The sequence below is a fragment of the Myxocyprinus asiaticus genome, chromosome 16 (genome assembly GCF_019703515.2).
Source record: "Myxocyprinus asiaticus isolate MX2 ecotype Aquarium Trade chromosome 16, UBuf_Myxa_2, whole genome shotgun sequence".
In the NCBI taxonomy this organism is placed as follows: Eukaryota; Metazoa; Chordata; class Actinopteri; order Cypriniformes; family Catostomidae; genus Myxocyprinus; species Myxocyprinus asiaticus.
Window position 1 is genome coordinate 4359756 of NC_059359.1, and position 21512 is coordinate 4381267.

Genomic DNA, 21512 nt, shown 5'->3' on the forward strand with positions numbered 1-21512 from the left:
GATTTGAATAGGATTTCAAACCACATATGAATGTAGCTTGAAACGGATTTGTAAAAATTGTATTTCATGTGATTTTGTGCCATTCAGAGATGCTAAATATGATCGGATTTGGACTAACAGTCTGAACAAAGCTGAAATTGAATGCATGTTTTTAGAGTAGAATGACTTTTATATGGCAAAATATCAAAGAAAATTGTATTCCTTAAAAATCAGTACTTTTGTACATTTCCATTGTTTTGAATTGATTAGCAAGTCAGTTACAATGCTTCATGAGATTGTAGTTAATTCATTCATTAAGAATGCACCTTTGTCTTTTTGTCTGATTTTCAACTACTTTTTTGCTTCAAATCAAAGTTTGTAATATTGTAATTCTCTTCAGAGCTGGTTGGTTTGGGTCATGGCTTACAACTCTTTTATGAAGGATTTTATGAAATCCCTATGGAAAAAATGAATGGGAAAAAATACTTCTGGAACCAAAATGACTTAAGAAGTGGGCAAGCACTGTTGTGCTCCTTTATGGAATTTATGTACAGGTCAGAGGACATGCTTACATTTTTAAAAGGCTATTTTTTTTTTTCATAAAATTAAGATTTTAAAATTAAGATTGTAAAGGAATATTCCAGTTTCAATACAAGTTAAGCAGAATAAACAGCATTTGTGGCATAATGCTGATTACCACAAAAAATTATTTCGACTCGTCCAACCGTTTCTTTAAAAAAAGCAAATATCTGGGTTACAGTGAGGCACTTACAATAGAAGTCAATGGGGGCCAATTTTTGGAGAGTTTAAAGACAGAATGTGAATCTTATAATTTTATAAAAGCACTTACATTAATTATTTTGTTAAAACTTGTGTATTATTTGAGCTGTAATGTTGTTTAAATTGTAATTTTTACAGTCATTTTAGGGTTTATAGCGTTACATCATCATGACAACGAAGTTTACACAGAAAAGGTTAGCAAATGATTTTATCACAGCAAAATCATGTTAACACGCGTATTGTTTACGTCTTGTGGCTATACTTTTGAAACAGTGAGTATTTTAACATTTACGGATTGGCCCCATTCACTTCCACTATACGTGCCTTAATGTAACCGAGATTTTTGCATTTTTTAAAGAAAAAGAGGGACAAGTCCAAATTATTTTTATGGTAATCAACATAATGCCACAAATGCTATCGATTGATCTTAACTTGTGTTGAACACAGAATATTGCATTAATTTGACAGCTCTTTTAACAGAAAAAAAAAATGCGCACATCACCCAATGGTTCAACCTCAGCGAATCAATGTTACTTTTATATCAGTGAACCAATCAGATGAATCTGGGGGCGGGATTAACATCCAAGTGTATTGAGCGTGTTCATTAGCAACAGTGTGTGAAAGTTAAAGCGTCTATAAATGCACATTTTGCTCAGTTCCATTACGCTCCATCTAGATTATAACACAAGAACGCATTTTGTATGAATGGCTCCTTTTCTACTTCCAGGGATATTTCACTCAAAAATGACAATTATGTCATCATTTACTCACCCTAATGTTGTTTACAACATGTATGACTTTCTTTCTTCCATGGAACACAAAAAGAGATTAAACAGAATGTTAGCCTCAGTCACCATTTACTTTCATTGTATGGAAAAAATATGCAGTGAAAGTGAATGGTGACCGAGGCTTCTCTTTTTTAGAATGTAAATGAGGGTGAATAAATGATGACAGAATTTTCATTTTTGGGCAAACTATCCCTTTAATTGCATTGCTTTAATGTGTTTGGAAGTCAGGATTTACAAGAACAAAGCAGTAGTTCACAATGTAAAAGTTCAACTCTGAAACACAGAGAATACACAGCATTTTAACTGAAATATCTTTACATTAGGCTCTGCTGTTGCCAAAGGGGCTTATTTTTCCGTTTGACATCTGGTGCGGCCCCTGAGTGAACATGCTAGAGTTGCGATGATGTCAGGCCAGCATAAGAATTTAATTTTCAGCTGTTCAGGCTGGGAACCCATTCTGTAGAATGTATTTTTCCCTGTGTCCTGAGAATTCGCCATGAAAGGAAATAGTGTTTCTTGCGTAATGGTGACAGTGCAGCTATAATTTAAATAAATAGAAAATTAACATACTCTTTTACCACAGATGCTCAGCATGTTTATTTATCATTTAATTGTCTGAAATGTATCATTTATAATGGTTACAATAAATAGTTTTAATTTAATTCAGAACTGTAAACATAACTATATGTTTATATTTTCTGAAGAGAATGTGAGTGGTGTTTGCCTGTGCAAAAGTTGCTACGGTTTTCTGTGCATATGGTTTTAGCACATTATTAAGCAGCTGATAGGTGGTTTTCTAGGTGGTTGGTGTTTAAATCAAACGAGCCCACCAATGTGGTTTGATTTGATTTATCACAGTTTGTTAAATATCAGTGAATTGCCTAGATTTTGCTAGCACTTTAATAAAATCTTTCTTGTGGCTGATGTTGAAAACAAAACGCATCTCTGAGCCCAAATAAATAACTAACTTGTTTCAGCACATACCACTATTTACACACAGCAAAATCTTATTAAAAAATAAGGCATGAGAGAGTACCAGCATGAGACAGAAAAAGATTGTTGTAGCGTGTTTAATGTATGTTTTGTTAGCACAATGAGGATCTATGAGCGGAGAAACGTGATCCATATCGCAGTAGTTACCTCACTGAAAATCTGCTTTTAATAAAAGGGGTTTATTTACATTTATATTTAGTCATTTAGCAGATGCTTTATCCAAAGCGACTTACAAATGAGGCACATAGCAAGCAATTTGTCATACAAAGTTTAACAACATTTTCAGTATAGGACTGCCAAGCTCTCACAGTGGCTGGAGATGCTAGCACGGAGGAAAGAGACAGACAAGTTTTTTTTATATTTTTTTTTACATTAAGTGCAGGTTAAGTGCAGTAGTAAGTGCAATTAGTGTTGCTTTGGTTAAGTGCTTGCGGAACAGTTGTGTTTTCAGCTGGTTCTTGAATATTGAGAAGGTAACAGCAGATTGTGTGGAGGTTGGAAGTTCATTCCACCACAGAGGAGCAGAGAAAGTGAACGATCGTGAAATAGACTTTGAGCCTTTTTGTGATGGGACCACCAGGCGTCGCTCATTCATAGACCGTAGAGAGCGAGTTGGAGCATAGACCCGAATAAGTGAATTGTAGAAGTTGTGGTTCCACTGGCTGTCCTGAAAGCCAGAGTCAAATCCTTGAACTTGATGTGGGTGGCTACAGGTAACCAGTTGAGTGAAATCAAGAGTGGGTGACATGAGCCCTTTTTTGGCATTCTGGACCATCTGCAGTAGCTTAATTGTGTTAGCTGGAAGGCCAGCCAACAGAGAATTGCAGTAGTCCAGTCTTGAAATGACCAGAGCTTGGACCAGGATCTGTGTAGCGTATTCAGACAGGAAAGGTCTGATTTTCCTGATGTTGTAAAGTGCAAATCTGCGAGACCGGGTGGGTGATGAGATGTGAGCAGTGAAATTAAGTTGGTAAGATGAATAGTTAGGTTGTGGTCAACAGATGGGTTGGCTGGGATCATGAGGAGTTCTGTCTTGGCAAGGTTGAGCTAAAGGTGTCGTTCCTTCATCCAGGCCGAAATGTCAGAGGGGAAAGCAGAGATACGAGCTGAGACAGTAGGGTCATCAGGCTGGAATGACAGGTAGAGCTGCGTATCATCTGCTTGGCAGTGGTAGGAAAAGCCATGTGCCTCAATGTCCGGTCCGAGTGATGTTGTGTACATCGAGAAGAGGAGGGGTCCAAGCACTGATCCTTGAGGAACCCCAGTGGTCAGCTGGTGTGTCTTGGACAACTCTCCTCTCCTGGAGACCTTAAATGGTCTGCCAGTGAGATATGATTCAAACCATCCAAGCGCAGTTCCTGTGATGCCCAGGTCAGAGAAGGTGGACAGGAGGATCTTGTGGTTTACTGTGCAGCAGACAAGTCAAGGAGGATGATGATGGATGATTTGGAGTTAGCTCTCGCCAGTCGCAGGGTTTCAGCTACTGACAACAGGGCAGTTTCATGGGAATACTGGACTCAGGTTCATGAGAGTACTGGACTCGTGACTATTCTACAAGGGTCAGCACGAGAATTTACTTGCGTAGTTATAACAAGATTATCATTGTTTATAACAAGATTATCATTGTTTATTACAGGGATAGTTCACCCAAAAATGAAAATTCTATCATCATTTATTTCAAACACATATGACTTTCTTCTGTGTAACACAAGAGGAGAGGTTTGGAATTTACAGTCACCATTGACTGTCAATGCATCTTTTTTCCATCAATGAAAGTGAATGGTGACTGAGGCTAACATTTTGCCTAACATCTCCTTTTGTGTTATAAGTGTTAGTAAATGATGATTTTTTTTTTTTTTTTTTTTTAAATTGCAGTGTTTTGCTAATCAACTACTCGTTTACAATCTTCACTTGTTGCAGATTATCGTATAGTATTTGAAGGTGGCTGGTCTCTTCAAACAGTATTCATTGCCTTCGTGTGTGACTCCTTTAAAGGTGAAAGGCACATTCATCTCTGGTTCTGTGGGCTTACATTGAGCCCTCATGCCATCCATTATAGCCCACAGTCACAGCGAACAACAGCCATTTAAATGCATATGCTTGTTTGCACTTATGTCCGAATATATTGTTTTATAGACTGACATGCTGCACGGAATGACAAAAAGGTCGTTGTATTATTGCTGCAGAATTAATTCACCGAGGGCGATTTTCTGCTGATGGAATCATGATGTTATTTAATTTGTATATGAAAATGGATTTTTTTATGGTGTGTGTGTGTGTGTGTGTTTCTTGTAGAGGATGTTACTAAAGGTTAGTGAGGCTCAAAAGTTATCAGCTATGTTTCACGCAAGTATCAGTTTTGTCTTAGATATTTCTCCTACAGTTCTGTAGGAGAAAGATATAGACACAAATGAGACGATAGTTGACATAAAAGAATATGTAGCTAAACATTTATTGTGGATGGCATAGCTAAGATTACATGGTCTTCAAATAATTTGATCAGACATTTTGGAGTTTATACTGAAATCTTTGTCTTTTGATTGCAGACTTTGGAATCTTGATTATTCTGAGCACAGTTTGAGACATTTTGAGATCTCTTCTGAAACTCTTTTTTTCAGGCCAAGACGGTCTAGTTGGTCTCCAAACTAGTGTTTAGCTAGTTAAGATGGTTGGCCAGTTGGTCTCCCATTCTGAACAGCTGACAAGTGCCCAATTACCCTTTAAAACCATCAAAACAGACCAGCCTTATCAGCCTAAGGTGGTTTGTTGGTCTTTGTTGGTTTAAAATGGTGTAGTTCATCTCAAAACTGGTGTTTAGGTGGTTAAGCTGATCAGCCAGTAGGCCTGCCAGCCTGAACAGCTGACAAGTTCCCGAAACCTCTTTAAAACCATCAAAACAGACCAGCCTTATTGGCCTAAGGTGGTTGTTGGTCTTCGCTGGTTTAAGAGAGTCTAGTTGGTCTGAGAACTGGTGTTTAGCTGGTTAAGATTGTTGGCCAGTTGGTCTGCTAGTCTGAAAATCTGATGAATGCCCAAAACCCCTTTAAAACAATCAAAACACACCAGCCTTATCGGCCTAAGGTGGTTTGTTGGTCTTTGTTGATTTAAGATGGTCTAGCTGGTCTCCAAACTGGTGTTTAGTTGGTTTAGCTGGTCGGCCAGTTGGTCTCCAAGCCTGAAAAGCTGACAAGTTCCCAAAACCTCTTTAAAACCATCAAAACAGACCAGCCTTATTGGCCTAAGGTGGTTGTTGGTCTTCGCTGGTTTAAGAGAGTCTAGTTGGTCTCAGAACTGGTGTTTAGCTGGTTAAGATTGTTGGCCAGTTGGTCTGCTAGTCTGAAAATCTGACGAGTGCCCAAAACCCCTTTAAAACCATCTAAATAGATCAGCCTTATTGGCCTAGGGCGGTTTCTTGGTCTTTGCTGGTTTAAGAGAGTCTAGTTGGTCTCCAAACTGGTGTTAAGCTGGTCAGTCAGTTTGTCTCCAAGCCTGAAAAGCTGACAAGTGCCCAAAACCTCCTTAAAACCATCAAAATAGATCAATCTAACCTAAGGTGGTTTGTTGGTCTTTGCTGTTTAAGACATCTGTTTGGTCTCCAAACTGGTGTTAAGCTGGTCGCCCAGTTGGTCTCCCAGCCTGAGTAGCTGACAAGTGCCCAAAACCCATTTAAAAACATTAAAACAGACAAGCCTTATCAGCCAAGGGTGATTTGTTGGTCTTTGCTGGTTTAAGATGGTCTAGTTGGTCTCCAAACTGGTGTTAAGCTGGTCGGTCAGAGAATTTTCCGGCCTGAATAGCTGACAAGTGCCCCAAACCCCTTTAAATCATCAAGCAGACCAGACTTTTTGGCCCAAGTTAGTTTGTTGGTCTTTTTCTTGTTTCCTTTAAAACCATCAAAATAGACCAACTTCTGGCCAGACTGGTAAGCTAGTCTGAGCTGTTTTTTCAGCAGAAATATTCATTATAGGACATTACTCAGTCTCTGCATAGAATAGTTGCACGTTATCATCCTCATCCTGTTCTTTTGAGTTACCCAGATCACCTCTTCTCTCTTTCAGATACTGGTTAGATCTTTCAAAACACATGCAACCTCCTACAGCCTGACTGTTGATCAGATAATGGCGTAACTAATGAAAAGCGTCATGAAAGTGACAGAATGATTCATGAAGTTTCCCTAGCTGCACTTGCATGTGGTTCGCCATGGACTCCCTTGGGCACAGCTGCTGTTAAACGCAATTCATTGTGACAAATAATGCAGTATCGCTGCTGTGACACCTCAGAGTTAAGGTTAAAAAACACATTTGCCAGCTCGGATGAGTAGAGGCTCTGCAGCTATAGATACAGTATAAATGCATTTACGGCGAGTAGGCTGGAGGCAGGACGCAAGAGGCACGGGAAGGATTGGGAATTCGGGATTAATTGAAAACATCTGTGTGATGATGCAAAATATCTACAGTCTCCTAGCTGCACACACTCAAAATGCACAGCCTGAAGAGACGAGTTTTTCTTTCTTTTTTTTTTTTTTGCCGATTTGTTTCCGTTTCTCTTGAACTCTGTGAATGGAGGAGACTGCTTTACCATCTCTTTGTTTCGGCATATGTGTTTGTTTTGTTGTTCGAAATCAAAGCCTCTGATTTGTAGGCGATACATGTGTGGCAGCTTTGGAACGGTCAATTCTTCCTGACCTTCAGAAGAATTACAGTGAACCAATCAAGGAAAGATCTGAGAGCAAGCCAAGAGGGAGGACGAGGGTCAAGTGTATGTGTGATTTTGTGTCTGTGATGACATACTCTCTTTAGAACTCGCGCACACAACACACACACACACACACACACACACACACACACACACACACACACACATATTGGTGCAGCTATCAATATGAGGACTCTCAATAGACATAATGATTTTTATACTGTACAAACTATAGATTCTATCCCCTAACCCTAACCCTACCCCTAAACCTAACCCTCACAAAAAATGTTCTGCATTTTTACATTTTCAATAAAACATTGTTTAGTATGTTTTTTTAAGCGATTTAAATTATGGGGACACTAGAAATGTCCTCATAAACCACATTTATAGCATAATACCCTTGTAATTACCAGTTTATAACCTAAAAAAGTCATCATAAACCACTTAAACCTGCCCACACACACACACACACACACACACACACACACACACACTTAACTTAGTTAGATAAAGGAGGATACACCATAGACTACTATTCTTTTTATATAAAGCCAACTATAATGATTACAGACAAACCCCAAAATATTTTTTGGGGCATTTTTGGAAAAAACAACCACCCAGAACACCCTAGCAACTGTTTAGCAATGCTCTAATAACCACTCAAAGCACCTTAGCAACAGCATAGCAACACCCTGGTAACCACCCACAACACATCGAGAACACCTTAGCAACCACCCAAAACACCCTTGAGCCTACATCACCCTAGCAACTGCATAGCAATGCTCTAATAACCACTCATATCACTTTAGAAACAGCATAGCAACACCCTGGTAACCACCCACAACATACAGAGAACACCTTAGCAACCACCCAGAATACACTAGCAACTGCATAGAAATGTTCTAATAACTACTCATAACACTTTAGCAACAGCATAGCAACACCATGGTTTAATATTAGTAAACTAAGTAATTGTTAAGGGCCAGTGTTTAAACAAAGATTTTGTATAACACACTTAGAACACTGAAGCAACCCCATAGCAATGCCCTGGCAGCCATTCAGAACACCTTAGAAACCACTAATCAGTACACTATTAGCCACTTAGCAACGCCCGAACAACCACCCAGAACAACTTGGAAACCATCTAGCAACACCGCAGCAACCACCCAGAACACCTTAGCAACAGCATAGCAACACCCTGGTAACCATCACAACACACTGAGAACACTTTAGCAACACCTTTAGTAACCCCATAGCAATACCCTGGCAGCTACCCAGAACACCTTAGAAACCACCTATCAACACACTAGCAATCACCTAGCAACACCCTAACAACCACCCAGAACACCCTAGCAACCACATAGCAATGTGCTAGAAACCTCTCAGAGCATCTAAGCAACCACATAGCAATATCTCTGCAACAACCCGGAATACCTTTAGAAACCACCTAGCAAAACACCCAAAACAATTTCCACTTAGCATTGCCCTAACCACCACCAGAACACCCTAGCAACTGTATAGCAATAGTCTAGCATCATGGTAGTGACTTTTGCACAGTCAATCACCACTCACATTTTCTTGCTGGATAAATAAATAAAGCAAACTAGATGTAAAAATCTAATATACTTTATTCATAAATCATTTTAACTTTAAGGATGTCACCATTTCACTGGAGAGAGAGAGCATGTGAGAGATGAGGTGAGGGAGGAGGTGAAAAAAAGAGAGATAAGGAGAGAGAGAGAGAGAGAGAGAGAGAGAGAGAGAGAGAGAGAGAGAGAGAGAGAGAGGGAGAGAGAGCGCTGAGGAACACTCAGACAGAACAAATAAGCAGCCACTGCTCGACACCACCACAGATGCTGATATCGGCATCGCGGAGAGAGCTCGTTCAATGAGGAGTCAGATTACAACGGGAGAAAATCACATCGCACGGAACCACAGCTGATGATAAGAGGACAGAGCTGAGAGCTGCAAGAGAGTGACAGACAGAGAGACTTCTTCTAAAGTAGAATCTCACAAGGGGCCAGTTGAAACAGACCACAAACACTCACAGAGCCACCAAGACATCGCAAGAAAAAATTACGGACCACAGTGTTGTGGAAGCTCATGTGGTCACGGTTCCCCTCTCAAACCACAGATGAGACTCTTCTGAGATCATGGATTCACTCTTGAAGGTAGCTGTGTATGGGGACGCCACAGATCTGGATGTGTGAGGACCATGGAGAGCATGTATATTGGTAAGTGCAAGCTGTAATCTAAAAAAGGGGACTGATGTTCTACTCACTTCACAAATCAGTGCAGCACTGTTGGTTTTCAGTCAGACTCTGCACCTTGTCAACTATTACCACGGCGTGAGTGCTGTTTGAAAGTCTGTGGATGTGTTTTATAGTCTCACTGTCTTGGTTTCATAGTGGGGATTTCTTACTGAGAGCGTTTCAGAGTGGAGAGAGAACAAGGTTGTGGTTTGCCATGAAAGAGCTATGGAAAAATATAAAGGATTAGAAGATTTTGGGAAATGTGTGTCACAGCTTGTTATATGTAATGATGTTTCTTGCTCTATAAGCGCGATTTTATTTTTTGTTTTACATAAACAAATAGTAAAAGTCAAATAGTTTAAATAGACGTGTTGAAATGTTTGTGGTAATCAAAATCGTCAATTGAGCTTAACTTGAACTGAACACGGAACATTCCTTTAAATAGCTAGTCCTGTGATTTGCCATAATTTTGTTTTATTCAATTTAATTAATTTTTTTAAATTGTTTTTTTTACAAAAAGTACAAATATTTCATGTAGTCTCTCGGCATGAATTACAATAATAAACAAATTCGAAAATGTGGTTAAAAATCCTTTTAGATGGAGTATATCATGTCACACTGCTGTCGTTGTTTGACAAGTTGCATTTTGCGATGCATGAAAATCTGTTATAATCATCAAAGCTACACTGAACACGTATTATTGACGTGCTGCATAGCTAAAACAGATACTTTTTCTCCCTGTCCATCTAAAATATTATAATTTATTTATAAATAGAAATAATACCTATTAAATAATTTTTACTATGAACTTTATGTGTTATATATTTAAATAACTTGCTATCATATAGCAAATGTTTACTGAAATCAGTTGTGAGTCGAATCTCCTGTGTGCTTTGCATAAAAAGCACTGTTTGTGTGATGCTTCCTATGTAGGCAGTAAAGAGCAAGTCAGCTTACTATGTTTTGGAACAGATCCAGGGTCCATGTCAACTATATGAATGCACTGCAAACATTGAACATGTTCATACACATAGAGTATACTCCTCCAGGGCAGGAATCTTTATTTATTCAGTGCTGGTTGAGCAGTCACATATGGATGCTTGTTTGGATCATATCTGTGTTGATTCTTGTCTGTAAATGGTCTATTAGCTGACATGACTAGATTTATTTTAAAGGTAGAATGTTAGAAATGTGTCTGTTTGACCTCTGTGTCTTTAGCCCAGGGTAGATCTTGTTTTGATGTGGCTGGTGACAGCACAAACTGCAGTGTGGTCAACCCCAGATCTTTTATTTATTTGTTTAATGACCTCGGATTGTAGAGCACATGGGTAGTGTTTCCTGACCACTGCTAGTAATTTTTTACTAAATATCTGAAAACAAGATAAAATAATCTTTTCTAGTTCTTTAAATTTTCTATTGTCTTCACCTGATTTGATTCCGATTCACAAGCTCTCAATTCGATTCATTTGGATATATTTCAGTTATAATGTCAATTTTTATTACATATGATAGAAATGTTCTCTCTGCTTATGCTATAATAAATACAGGGGACCTTCAAACTTGTTATATATTAAATTACAATTAATGCCCTTACAGTGGAAGTAAATGGGGCCAATTTTTGGAGGGATTAAAGGCAGAAATGTGAAGCTTATAATTTTATAAAAGCACTTACATTAATTCTTCTGTTAAAACTTGTGTATTATTTGAGCTGTAAAGTTGTTTAAACCATTGTTTTACAGTCGTTTTAGGGTTTTAGGGTTTGTTGACATTACATTATAATGGCAATGAAGTTGTAAAATTGGCTATAACTTTACACAGAAAAGGTTAGTTTACCACACTAAAATCATGTTAACACGCATATTGTTTACATCTTGTGGCATTACTTTTGAAACAGTGAGTATTTTAACGTTTACAGTTTGGCCCCATTCACTTCCATTGTAAGTGCCTCATTGGAACACAGATTTTTGCTTTTTTTAGAGACAAGGAAGGACAAGTCGAAATAATTTTTTGTGGTAATCAATATTATGCCACAAATTCTGTTGACTGAGCTTAACTTGTATTGAACCCAGAATATTCCTTTAAAAGATATAATAAACACAACCAAAACTGACTTTAATGTAAAAGATCAATCATGGGATTTTAAGAATAGAAAATCTTAGGTATATACAAAAACATTTTTAGAATATAATTCTATAATAATTCTTTGCACAAATAATAAATTGTACTAAATTGGTGCACGATATCGCAACTGGCGATAGGAATGTTCCTTGTTCATTGTAAGTTAAACTTTATGTTCAGCATCTGTGTTGCTCAGTTTGTAAAAACAAACAAAAATCACAGTTACAGTAATGCACTAACTATGAAAGGCACTACAACAACAACTTTTATTCCCCTATACACAAATCACGTGTAAAACAGCAGATTATCAGTTCATAAACACATACTTTTCTCATGACAGGGGCGAACTGGGAAGAGAAATCAGCCATTTTGCGACCCTCTTCAGCCTGTCGTGGCCCGTTCGGCATAACGCAGCAGCCCGTTTCAGCTTATCGTGGCCCATTCGGCCCCGTTTCGTGGCCGGCCAACAGGGAAGCGTCCCTTTTTTCCTGATGGCCAGTCCGCCACTGTCTCATATATCGAAACACTTTAACTATAACGCATGTCTTGTAAGCCGATCTATATTAACATTTGCATTACATACCCAACTACATTTACAAGCTTGTTCGAATGGGATCAAATTGCATGGTAGCTCAACTGATAGAGCGCTGCACTTGTGATTGCAAAGGATCAGGGAATGAGTCTTTAAGAGCACACGAGTCGACATGTGAACCGAAAGTGTCATAGAAGCACCACAAAATGACGTTGTTGCTTCAGCAATTGCAGTTTTAAAAGTCAAAGTTTACTTTATTGTCCCCAAGGGGAAATTTGGTGTGGACTCCATGTTGCTACATTTACATTTATGCATTTGGCAGATGCTTTTATCCAAAGTGACTTACAGTGCCCTTATTACAAGGACAATCCCCCCATAGCAATGTGGAGTTAAGTGCCTTGCTCAAAGACACAATGGTGGTGGCTGTGGGGATCGAACCAACAACCTTCTGCTTACCAGTTCAGTGCTTTAGTCCACTACGCCACCACCACTCCATGCTATGTGTCATTCAACATTACAATTACCCATAGTACAGCACACAAACACAATAAAAAGACATTCAATCAATGTGAACTGCTACTAAAAATTTGCACTGATACAGGCACAAATGAGTTCTTAAATCTATTTAATTTACAATGTGGCACTCTGTATCTTCTTACAGAAGGAAGCAATTCATACTGTGAGTACAAAATTGGGATGGATCACTCAGAATTTTCTTCACCTGGCTAAGTATGCACTCATTCATCCTTAAAGCGTTTTTTCATTGGATATTTCAGTTATCTTGCATTGGGACCTAACGCACCTCCAAAAACATGCTCAGGGTTGCCAGGTTTTCATTTCACATTTCCCTTTTCTGACACTATCAGTTAGGTTTAGGTTTAAGGTTTTGGGGTAAGGAGGTTTTGTTGATTTAAAACTCGATAGAGCATTAACCATAAAAACATCAACTGTTGGGAGAAAAGTTTACTCGCTTATAGTGCCAATCAGTGGACATTTCACGTCGGAACTGCTGCATTACGTGTAATGAACAATATAATATCATTTTGCAAAAAAGTCACATAGTTTTCATGAGATCTGGCTGATTTTGCCAGGTTTACTGGCTTTAATTGAGGGGCGAGTCAATAATATTTTCTGTTTCTGAACATACCTTTAAGATCTAAACCAGACATGGGCAATTTACGGCCCATAGGCCGGATACGGCCTGCCACATGGTTTAATCTGGCCTGCGGCTCATTCATCCTTAAAGCGTTTTTTTCATTGGATATTTCAGTTATCTTGCATTGGGACCTAATGCACCTCCACAAACGTTTAACATGCTCATGGTTGCCAGATATAAGATGCAAACCCCCCAATTAGAGATTTATACTTGCACAAACTGTAAATATTCTGGCTAATGTTATACTTATTTTGTACAATCTGGCAACCGTGCATGGGAGTGCTCTCTTTCTATCTATCGCTTTCCCCTTTGAACAAACTTAGAGATCTATAGTGCGATATTTTTTTGCTCAAGGACAAGTATGATACTGTGTATCCATTCTTGAGGCTGTTTAGTGCTTATAAAATATAAACAAAGAGCATCATTGACACTCGAGCAAAAGCAAGCGAGAGACGAATATGTATTATTTATTTGTGCAATTTAGAAATGTTGAAGTCTCTCGCACCTGTATTTTAACTCTTGCAGTAATCATTTATTATAGCCAAGCAGCCTGTTTTATTCAGTTGTGTGCTGAATGGAAAGCCAACCCATTGGCGGACAAACTATTGAATCATGATCCTTTTAGCGGGATGTTTTGAGAATAAAATAAGTAAACTGGCCCGCATTGCGACAAACATTAAAGGTTCTATAATTTTTGATTTTTGTAATTTTTATTAAGACAGATCCCTGATGTAGAGAGTGTTAAATTGAATAATAAATTACCAGGGAAGTAGAGATGGGAAAAATAAATAATTTATAATTATGCTCAGCCTTTATTCGTTTTTTTTTTAATGCCTGCTAGAAAAGTATCTACCATTGTAGAGCAATACAATACTTTAGGCAATTGCAGAATAGTCCCATTAGTCACATATACACTCCAGAAAATTGAGTACTATTTCTGGGCTTAAAAGATACAAGAACCAAATCAATGTGGAACATTGTTTCTCAAAAGGAGTATAATGTGGCCCCCTATGCACTACTTATGCCCGATGTGGCCCTTGTACCAAAATAGTTGCCCACCCCTGATCTAAACAGTTCTTTATATCATCAAATGTGTTTAACATTTTAAATGAAATTTTGAAAGGAAAGGTTTCTATGTAGTGTGTGTCTTGAGTGTCCTTTGAGTGTTTTAGTCGGATATATAAAGAGACATGTGGAGAAAGCAGTCTGGATCAAGTCTAGGAGAATCCGAGCGATGCGCAAACACAGCAGCGGATGTCCATTAATTATTTACGTGCCATCTTTGTCCTCCAGACATCATCTATTTTTCTCTCAATCAGCACTGCTGCGAGCAGCATGAGCTGTTTTAAGAAAACGGGCACATCTGAGGAGATATGGAGATGGCACTACAGACAGTTTCTCTGGCACACACACATAGACCCACTTCTCGCCTCGAAGTTTCCTTTTTGTGATAGCTGTGGCAGAGATAGGAGCGGTTAGCTGTGTGTTTAAGCTATGTTTAATGGACCTGATGGGTGTTGATGGAGTGAAAAGGGTCAAAGTTAACTCTTGGACTTATTTACAGTAACCCCGAAAAGTCAAGCCACACTTAAAAATGTCTTTGCATTAGATAACAACATATCAAACCAAGAGGCTTTTTTTTTTTTTTAAGCTAATGTAAGTTTTTTCTTCTCATTTGCTATCTTAAAAGGCAGAGTTAACTATAATTAAGCTATTTGTAGGTTAACCAAAGTGGTCAGCCAATAGAAGACAGAGTAAGTGGTGACACTAGTTGCACAGGAGTTAGACACTTAACCTTTAGAAAGATAATCATTTTGCCATTTTGTTTCCTTACACATCATGGCAATGATACACCTTTATGGTCGGAAAATATCTAGTAGGAATATCTAATTACACACACACACACACACACACACACACACACACACACACATATATATATATATATATATATATATATACAGTATGTTTAAGTGTATAAGTGTCCAGATACATTTTGGGCTGCTGTTCAATCTCATCTTCTCTTAACCAGGCTTTCTCCTGGTCCCTTGCAGAAGGTCTTAGATACTTCCTTAGAAGCGTGAGGGATTTCTTTAAGCACTTGAGTTATAGAGCTGGTCTCCATAGGCAAGAAGGTGCTGAAAATATAGCTCACCGAAGCAGCGTAATGACTGACTGCAGGGCAGAGAAGATTGGATATTTTCCACAGTTTTGTTCTTTGAAACAGAAAACAGAGCCCTAAAAGAAAACCACACGCTTGCTCATGCAACAGGCACTGTGTCAAAAAGCCTTGTAACTATTACAAGGCTTTTAATCTCATCAATTTAACAAGTCCTGTTGCTTTAAAAACAAAACAAAAAAATAAATAAAAAAAAACACAAAATCACTTTACTTTTCTTTGCTTGTGTTGTCATAAAGCGCTCATAAAGGTATCAGTGCCTGCCCACTTATTCAACCTTCTTGGTTCTTTAAGTTTTTTTTCCATAGGGATTTCATAAAATCTTTAATGAAAGAGTTCTAAGCCATGAATCAAACGATCCAGCTCTGAGGTAACAAACTTTGATTTGAAGCAAAAATGTATTCAAAAATCGGACAAAAAGTCAAAAGTACCAAACTGTACTTAACGTCTTTAATGAGGGAATGAACTACAATCCCATGAAGGACTGCGAATGATGGAACGCTGGAAAATGATAAAACTACTGATTTAATATTTGGTAATAAGTATAAAAACAACTAGTTTAATGCAAAATATCAAGATACATATACAAATGTACAAGTAGTTTGAGAGTGTTGGGTGCGTAATGGGGGTGGATGGTTTTTGGCGCACTTTGTGTGCTGCAACGCTGATTGGTGGATCGTTTCCCTTTAGGATCATGGGTAATGTAGTTCTTCACCAGGGTTTCCACTATTAAAATCGATTTTTAAAAAATGTTGATAACACGGACTGACAGCTTCAACAGAAGCAAATAACATCATTTAACAACCTCGGAGCTCACGGGAGGTTTGTCTTTAAAGGTTTATCGTTGTCGTTAAAAGTCAATTCGCCTATGAAAAATGATTTGGATTTTTACTTCTGGAATCAGACTGATGCAGTCTATTGGGGGGAGCGACATTGTTTTGTGGCTTAATTTAGTTGTGTTTTGGCTTAATTTTGTTGAAATCTGGCTTATTTTTGTTGTGTTGTGTTTTTTGTTTTGTTTTTTTCATTGTGATGTGGCTTATTTCCGCTGGGTTGAGTTTTTTCCATTGTATTGGAGCTTAATTTCATTGTGTTGTGGTTTATTTCCATTGTGCTTTTGTTTTTCCATTGTGTTATGGCTTGATTTAGATGTGTTGTGGCTTATTTCCATTGAGTGGTGTTTTTTTCGTTGTGTCATTAAAAGTTTATATTGTCACCTTTTAGGAGTACACTAGCATATAGATGACCTCAGGGCTAATAGACACGGACTAAAACCCACAAAGCTCAAAACTTTAAATGCAAATTACATGCTTCCAGCATTTATGTTTTGGTCGTTTGGTTTAAATGGTCTTTTTTTCCAGAAAGATGTTTTCTTGAAAGTTGTTTCAAACCTCATAATGCTTTTAAAAGCCCTGAGGACATAAAACACAGATGCTTTGCTCTGAAGTAGACCTCCTAGTTAGTGCTGGAGAACAGTTAATCACAGTTCCTGGTGTCACTCAGTTTGCGGTTTTTCTTGCATATTTAGTTCTGTTTTCTTGTTCATTGCCTGGCTCAGTGACAGCATTCTTCTAGCGTGATGTCATGTGTCATGTCAGAGTCAAGTCGTGGATGTGAAAGCCTGAAGATGACATGTTATGTTGAGGGAGAACGAAGACGTGCTTGCACTTGCACAAAGGCATGTGGTGTATCAAACCAGGGCTGTAACAAGGGAGTGTTTCTTTATTATTCTCTTTTTTATTTTTCCCCTCCAAAGACCTGAAGGACTAGAATAATTAGTAACGGTGTGTTTTGCAATCCATTTTAACGTGATGCACAGAAAACATCCCTTTGGAAAGAAAAAAGATAATTTTGTAGTCCACAATGAGAATAAAGGGAGAAGACTCAATACAAGGAGAGAAAACAAATGTATTTTATTTTGGCTATGGCACACCTAACTAAGGTGGCTGAAAAGTGCACAACACAACCAAATAAGCAAAGCAAATTAAAGCTAAAATCACAATGGAAATAAGCCACAACACAGCAACATTTTCCGAAAATGCATCTTTTTTTAAATCGTCTGACTGTGCATGAGAGATCATGAGGCTGATGCAGAGAGCTGCTTATCCCACTGCAAGTCACTATAAGAGTTCCCCAGTCAACCAGTCACAACAGAACATTAACCGGTGAGCTAAGCATTTCCCCTGAACGCTTCGCTCTCCAAGCGGAGGCTATAGCCTGCATACAGCCTATTTTTGTGGGCCCAGGATACCTTATAAGGGCTGCCGGTACGCAAGAATAGCCGCAGGTACTGTGACGTAATTTTTGCATTATCGCCCGGTAAGGGTTCGAGCAAATGTTGATGAAATTATGTGCATTAAGAGTTCTGGTAGAAACCCAACCAGGTATTGGCCAGAGCACATATAAGTACAGTGTTTAACAATTTATTTTCTGATAATTTTGTTGTGTTGCGTCTTATTAATTTTGTCATGTTGTGGATTTATTTAGTTGTGTTGTGGTTTATTTCCATTATGCTGTTGTTTTGTGGCTTATTTCCGTTGTGTTGTGGCTTATTTCCGTTGTTCTGTGGCTTTTCTTTTTGTGTTGTGACTTAATTTCATTGTGTTGTAGTTTATGCATTGTGCTGTGGTTTTTCCGTTGTGTTGTGGCTTATTTCCATGCTTCACAGTGGGGATGGTATTCTTTTCACTATAGACCTTGTTGACCCCTCTCCAAACATAGCGCTTATGTTTGTGACCATAAAGCTCTATTTTTGGTCTCGTCACTCCAAATTACAGTATGCCAGAAGCTGTGAGGCATGTCAAGGTGTTGTCAGGCATATTATAACAAGGCTTTTTTGTGGCATTGGCACAGTAAAGGCTTCTTTCTGGCAACTCGACCATGCAGCTCATTTTTGTTGAAGTATCGTCATAATGTGCTCCTTGAAACAACCACACCGTCTTTTTCCAGAGCAGCCTGTATTTCTCCTGAGGTTACCTGTGGATTTTACTTTGTATCCCGAACAATTCTTCTGGCAGTTGTGGCTGAAATCTTTCTTGGTCTAACTGACCTTGGCTTGGTATCAAGAGAATTTTCCACTTCTTAATAAGTGACTGAACAGTACTGACTGGCATTTTCAAAGCTTTGGATATCTTTTTAAATCCTTTTCCATCTTTATAAAGTTCCATTACCTTGTTACGCAGGTCTTTTGACAGTTCTTTTCTGCTCCCCATGGCTCAGTATCTAGCCTGCTCAGTGCATCCACGTGAGAGCTAACAAACTCATTGACTATTTATTCACAGACACTAATTGCAATTTAAAAAGCCACAGGTGTGGGAAATTAACCTTTAATTGCCATTTAAACCTGTGTGTGTCACCTTGTGTGTCTGTAACAAGGCCAAACATTCAAGGGTATGTAAACTTTTGATCAGGGCCATTTGGGTGATTTCTGTTATCATTATGATTTAAAAAGGAGCCAAACGACTATGGCTTCATATGATCACTATCCTTAATTATAAGTCATATCAGTCATATTTTCACAATCAATGCCAGTATGTCACAGTTTCTGCCAGGGTATGCAAACCTTTGAGCGCAACTGTATGCTTTGCCAATATACAGTATTATTAAGCTAACATATTCAATTGAAGGTGCTCTAACATTCACAACCCTGCAGAACCGGGCCTGCATCTAGCTGGCAGCTGCACTGACATGATTGCAAAATAACAAGATACCTTACTATCTACTTATCTATTAATTTATTATCGAATAGTAGTGTAGCCTACTAGCTCAACTTTTGCTGCACTACTGTGTTTGCTTAGCACATGCTCCTACTCTCTGGCAATGTGACGCATTCCAAAAGGAATATTTGCTAATTCTCAGTCTCTCCACACTCCCTTTTTTTGCATGATCAGTCATATTTTCAAAATCAATGCCAACATTTCAAAATTTCTGCCAGGGTATGCAAACTTTTGAGCACAACTGTATATGACCTATCACGTCGCATGCACAGACTGTGGAGACAGCCTGTTGATTTCAATGTGATTTTCTCAACACTTTTTTATCCTCTGAAATAGTTTACAATGGCTTTCCAATGATCAAAATATATTTATGCAATTTATTAAATGTCCCATTGTATTTGATAAACTGTGAAAGATGCCAGAAAGATATGTTTAATTTGCACTGAATGAACTTAAGAGCGGTTCAAAGCTCTTGTTAATTTATGAATGTTTTTACGAACTACCTAGATAATGATGCTTTTGAGAAACGCGCCTTAGAGATTAAATACTACTTAAGTGCTGCTAACGTTCTACTTAGTGCTGCGGGTAACCCAGCTGAGATCTGTTCAATATCTTAATTGTTTATCCAGCAATGAGATTAAATGAGATTAATTAGAGCACAAATGGAGTCCCCTGCTTCTCAGATTTTTCTCCTGAGAAAAAGACTCCAGTAATATCACATACAGTATGTTTCTTAGAGTTTAGAAGAGAGCAGTAATGTCTCAGACTGCGCTCAGTTTTGCAGAGATACCAAAGTCTGCGAGAGATTTCAACATGAACTCAAATATTTTTCATAAAGTTCTCCTGAGACCAAATTATCTGAGATATGCTGTCCACGTTATTTTTATAGCTCTATATTCCTACTGGGTGCCAAAAATTGACAATTTTAGGAGAAACATCTGATAATTAAATGTGTGTAAATGCAAATGAGAACTTCCCATTTAAGTCTTCTTAGGTTTGAAAGAACAACCTCTGAACAATCCCATTTTATCCCCCACTGCATTGCTTTGGGGTTTTATTTTTATTTCTTCTCTGGCTTTGTCTCCATTTAGATACAGAAAACATTTTTATTTTTTTTATTTTTTTTCATTGGTGAAGTAATGTAATGTGCTTTTAAAAATCTGCCTTTCCAATCCCTCCTACACAAACAAGCCATCTACTTTTGTTTTCTGCCACTGGTTTATGTCTCTCCCACTAGGCCCTAGAGTTCTTGCCTACTGCTATTACAGATAACAGCCAATACAGTCTCTATTTGACACTAAGCATATTGCACAAGTTTTAATAGTTCTGAGGGAGTATGTTAAATGGTGAATGGCATAGCAGACTGTTTTGGTTTTGAGGAAACATGTTACGAGAATCATGATGTGTATTTCATAGTTGGTAGTATCTAGATTGTTGGCAGCGATCTGGCAAAGTGTGTGGCAAAGCATTGTGGCATAGAAAAGAAAATGAAATGTTCTGAATCATCACGTCTTGCTTAAATTGATCTCATGAACTGCACTCATGAACTTTTTCTAGATCATTATCCTTGTTGGGCCAGGAACAACATTGCTATCAATTGGATTTTAGTGTTTCTGGGTTGAACAACATTCTTATCAACCTTTATAAGGATTTTAGAGATAGTTATCAACTAGTTAGTTCTGGTCCACTAATGTGATTAGAGAAGAGCGATGATACTTTGTACAACATTGATGATAATAATTGCAACAATCGGTAATTGATTTGATTACGAAAAGTTGCCGTTAGGTCTGTGTACACTGCATCATTCGTTTTTTTAAGATTACAATGAAATTGTTTTTTTATTTGGAAAAACTGTGCACTGATGGATCACAATAAAACCAGTAATGTGTTCATCTCATAACTCAACTGCATAATATCTCTCTTTCTCCTCGTCTTCAGGTAATGCCTGTCAGAGTGGACTGGTGCCAGCGCTGGTTCGAGCTCCACTGCCCGCTGTACCACCCTCACTGGGCATGAAACACTTCCTCCCCTTCACTCTGGACAGCAGCTCCGCACTCAGCCTCATTCCCAGCTTCAGCACCGTGAGTCACACACTCACATTCACAAACACACACTCACAGCCTAGAGGTGCTAATGAGCCTCTCTGTGTTGTTTAGCTGGTGGTTACACACACCGTACATGGTGGTTTGAAGAGGGTGTCATTTGTGATAATTGTCATTCGAGGGGCTATTCTGGGGCTTTTTGCAGTGGAACAGTTAGCGCTGCATTCTGGTTATGTAAAAGCAGTTGTTGCCGTAGCTAGTATGGGTTATGAACTCTGCGTG

The 21512-nt window shown here is 38.4% G+C and overlaps 1 protein-coding gene across 4 annotated transcripts in view; it reads left to right on the forward strand.

The window, feature by feature from the left end:
* Positions 1–21512, forward strand: part of LOC127454302 (zinc finger protein 385D-like) — a 141487-nt gene that overhangs the window by 50526 nt on the left and 69449 nt on the right. For 3 of the 4 annotated variants that reach the window (XM_051721407.1, XM_051721406.1, XM_051721409.1), the window contains one exon: positions 21127–21269. In XM_051721407.1, coding sequence (XP_051577367.1) covers positions 21127–21269 — 143 coding nt within the window. Of the gene's footprint in view, positions 1–9050; positions 9470–21126; positions 21270–21512 lie in introns of those variants that run through there. The other variant, XM_051721408.1, reaches the window with a different exon arrangement.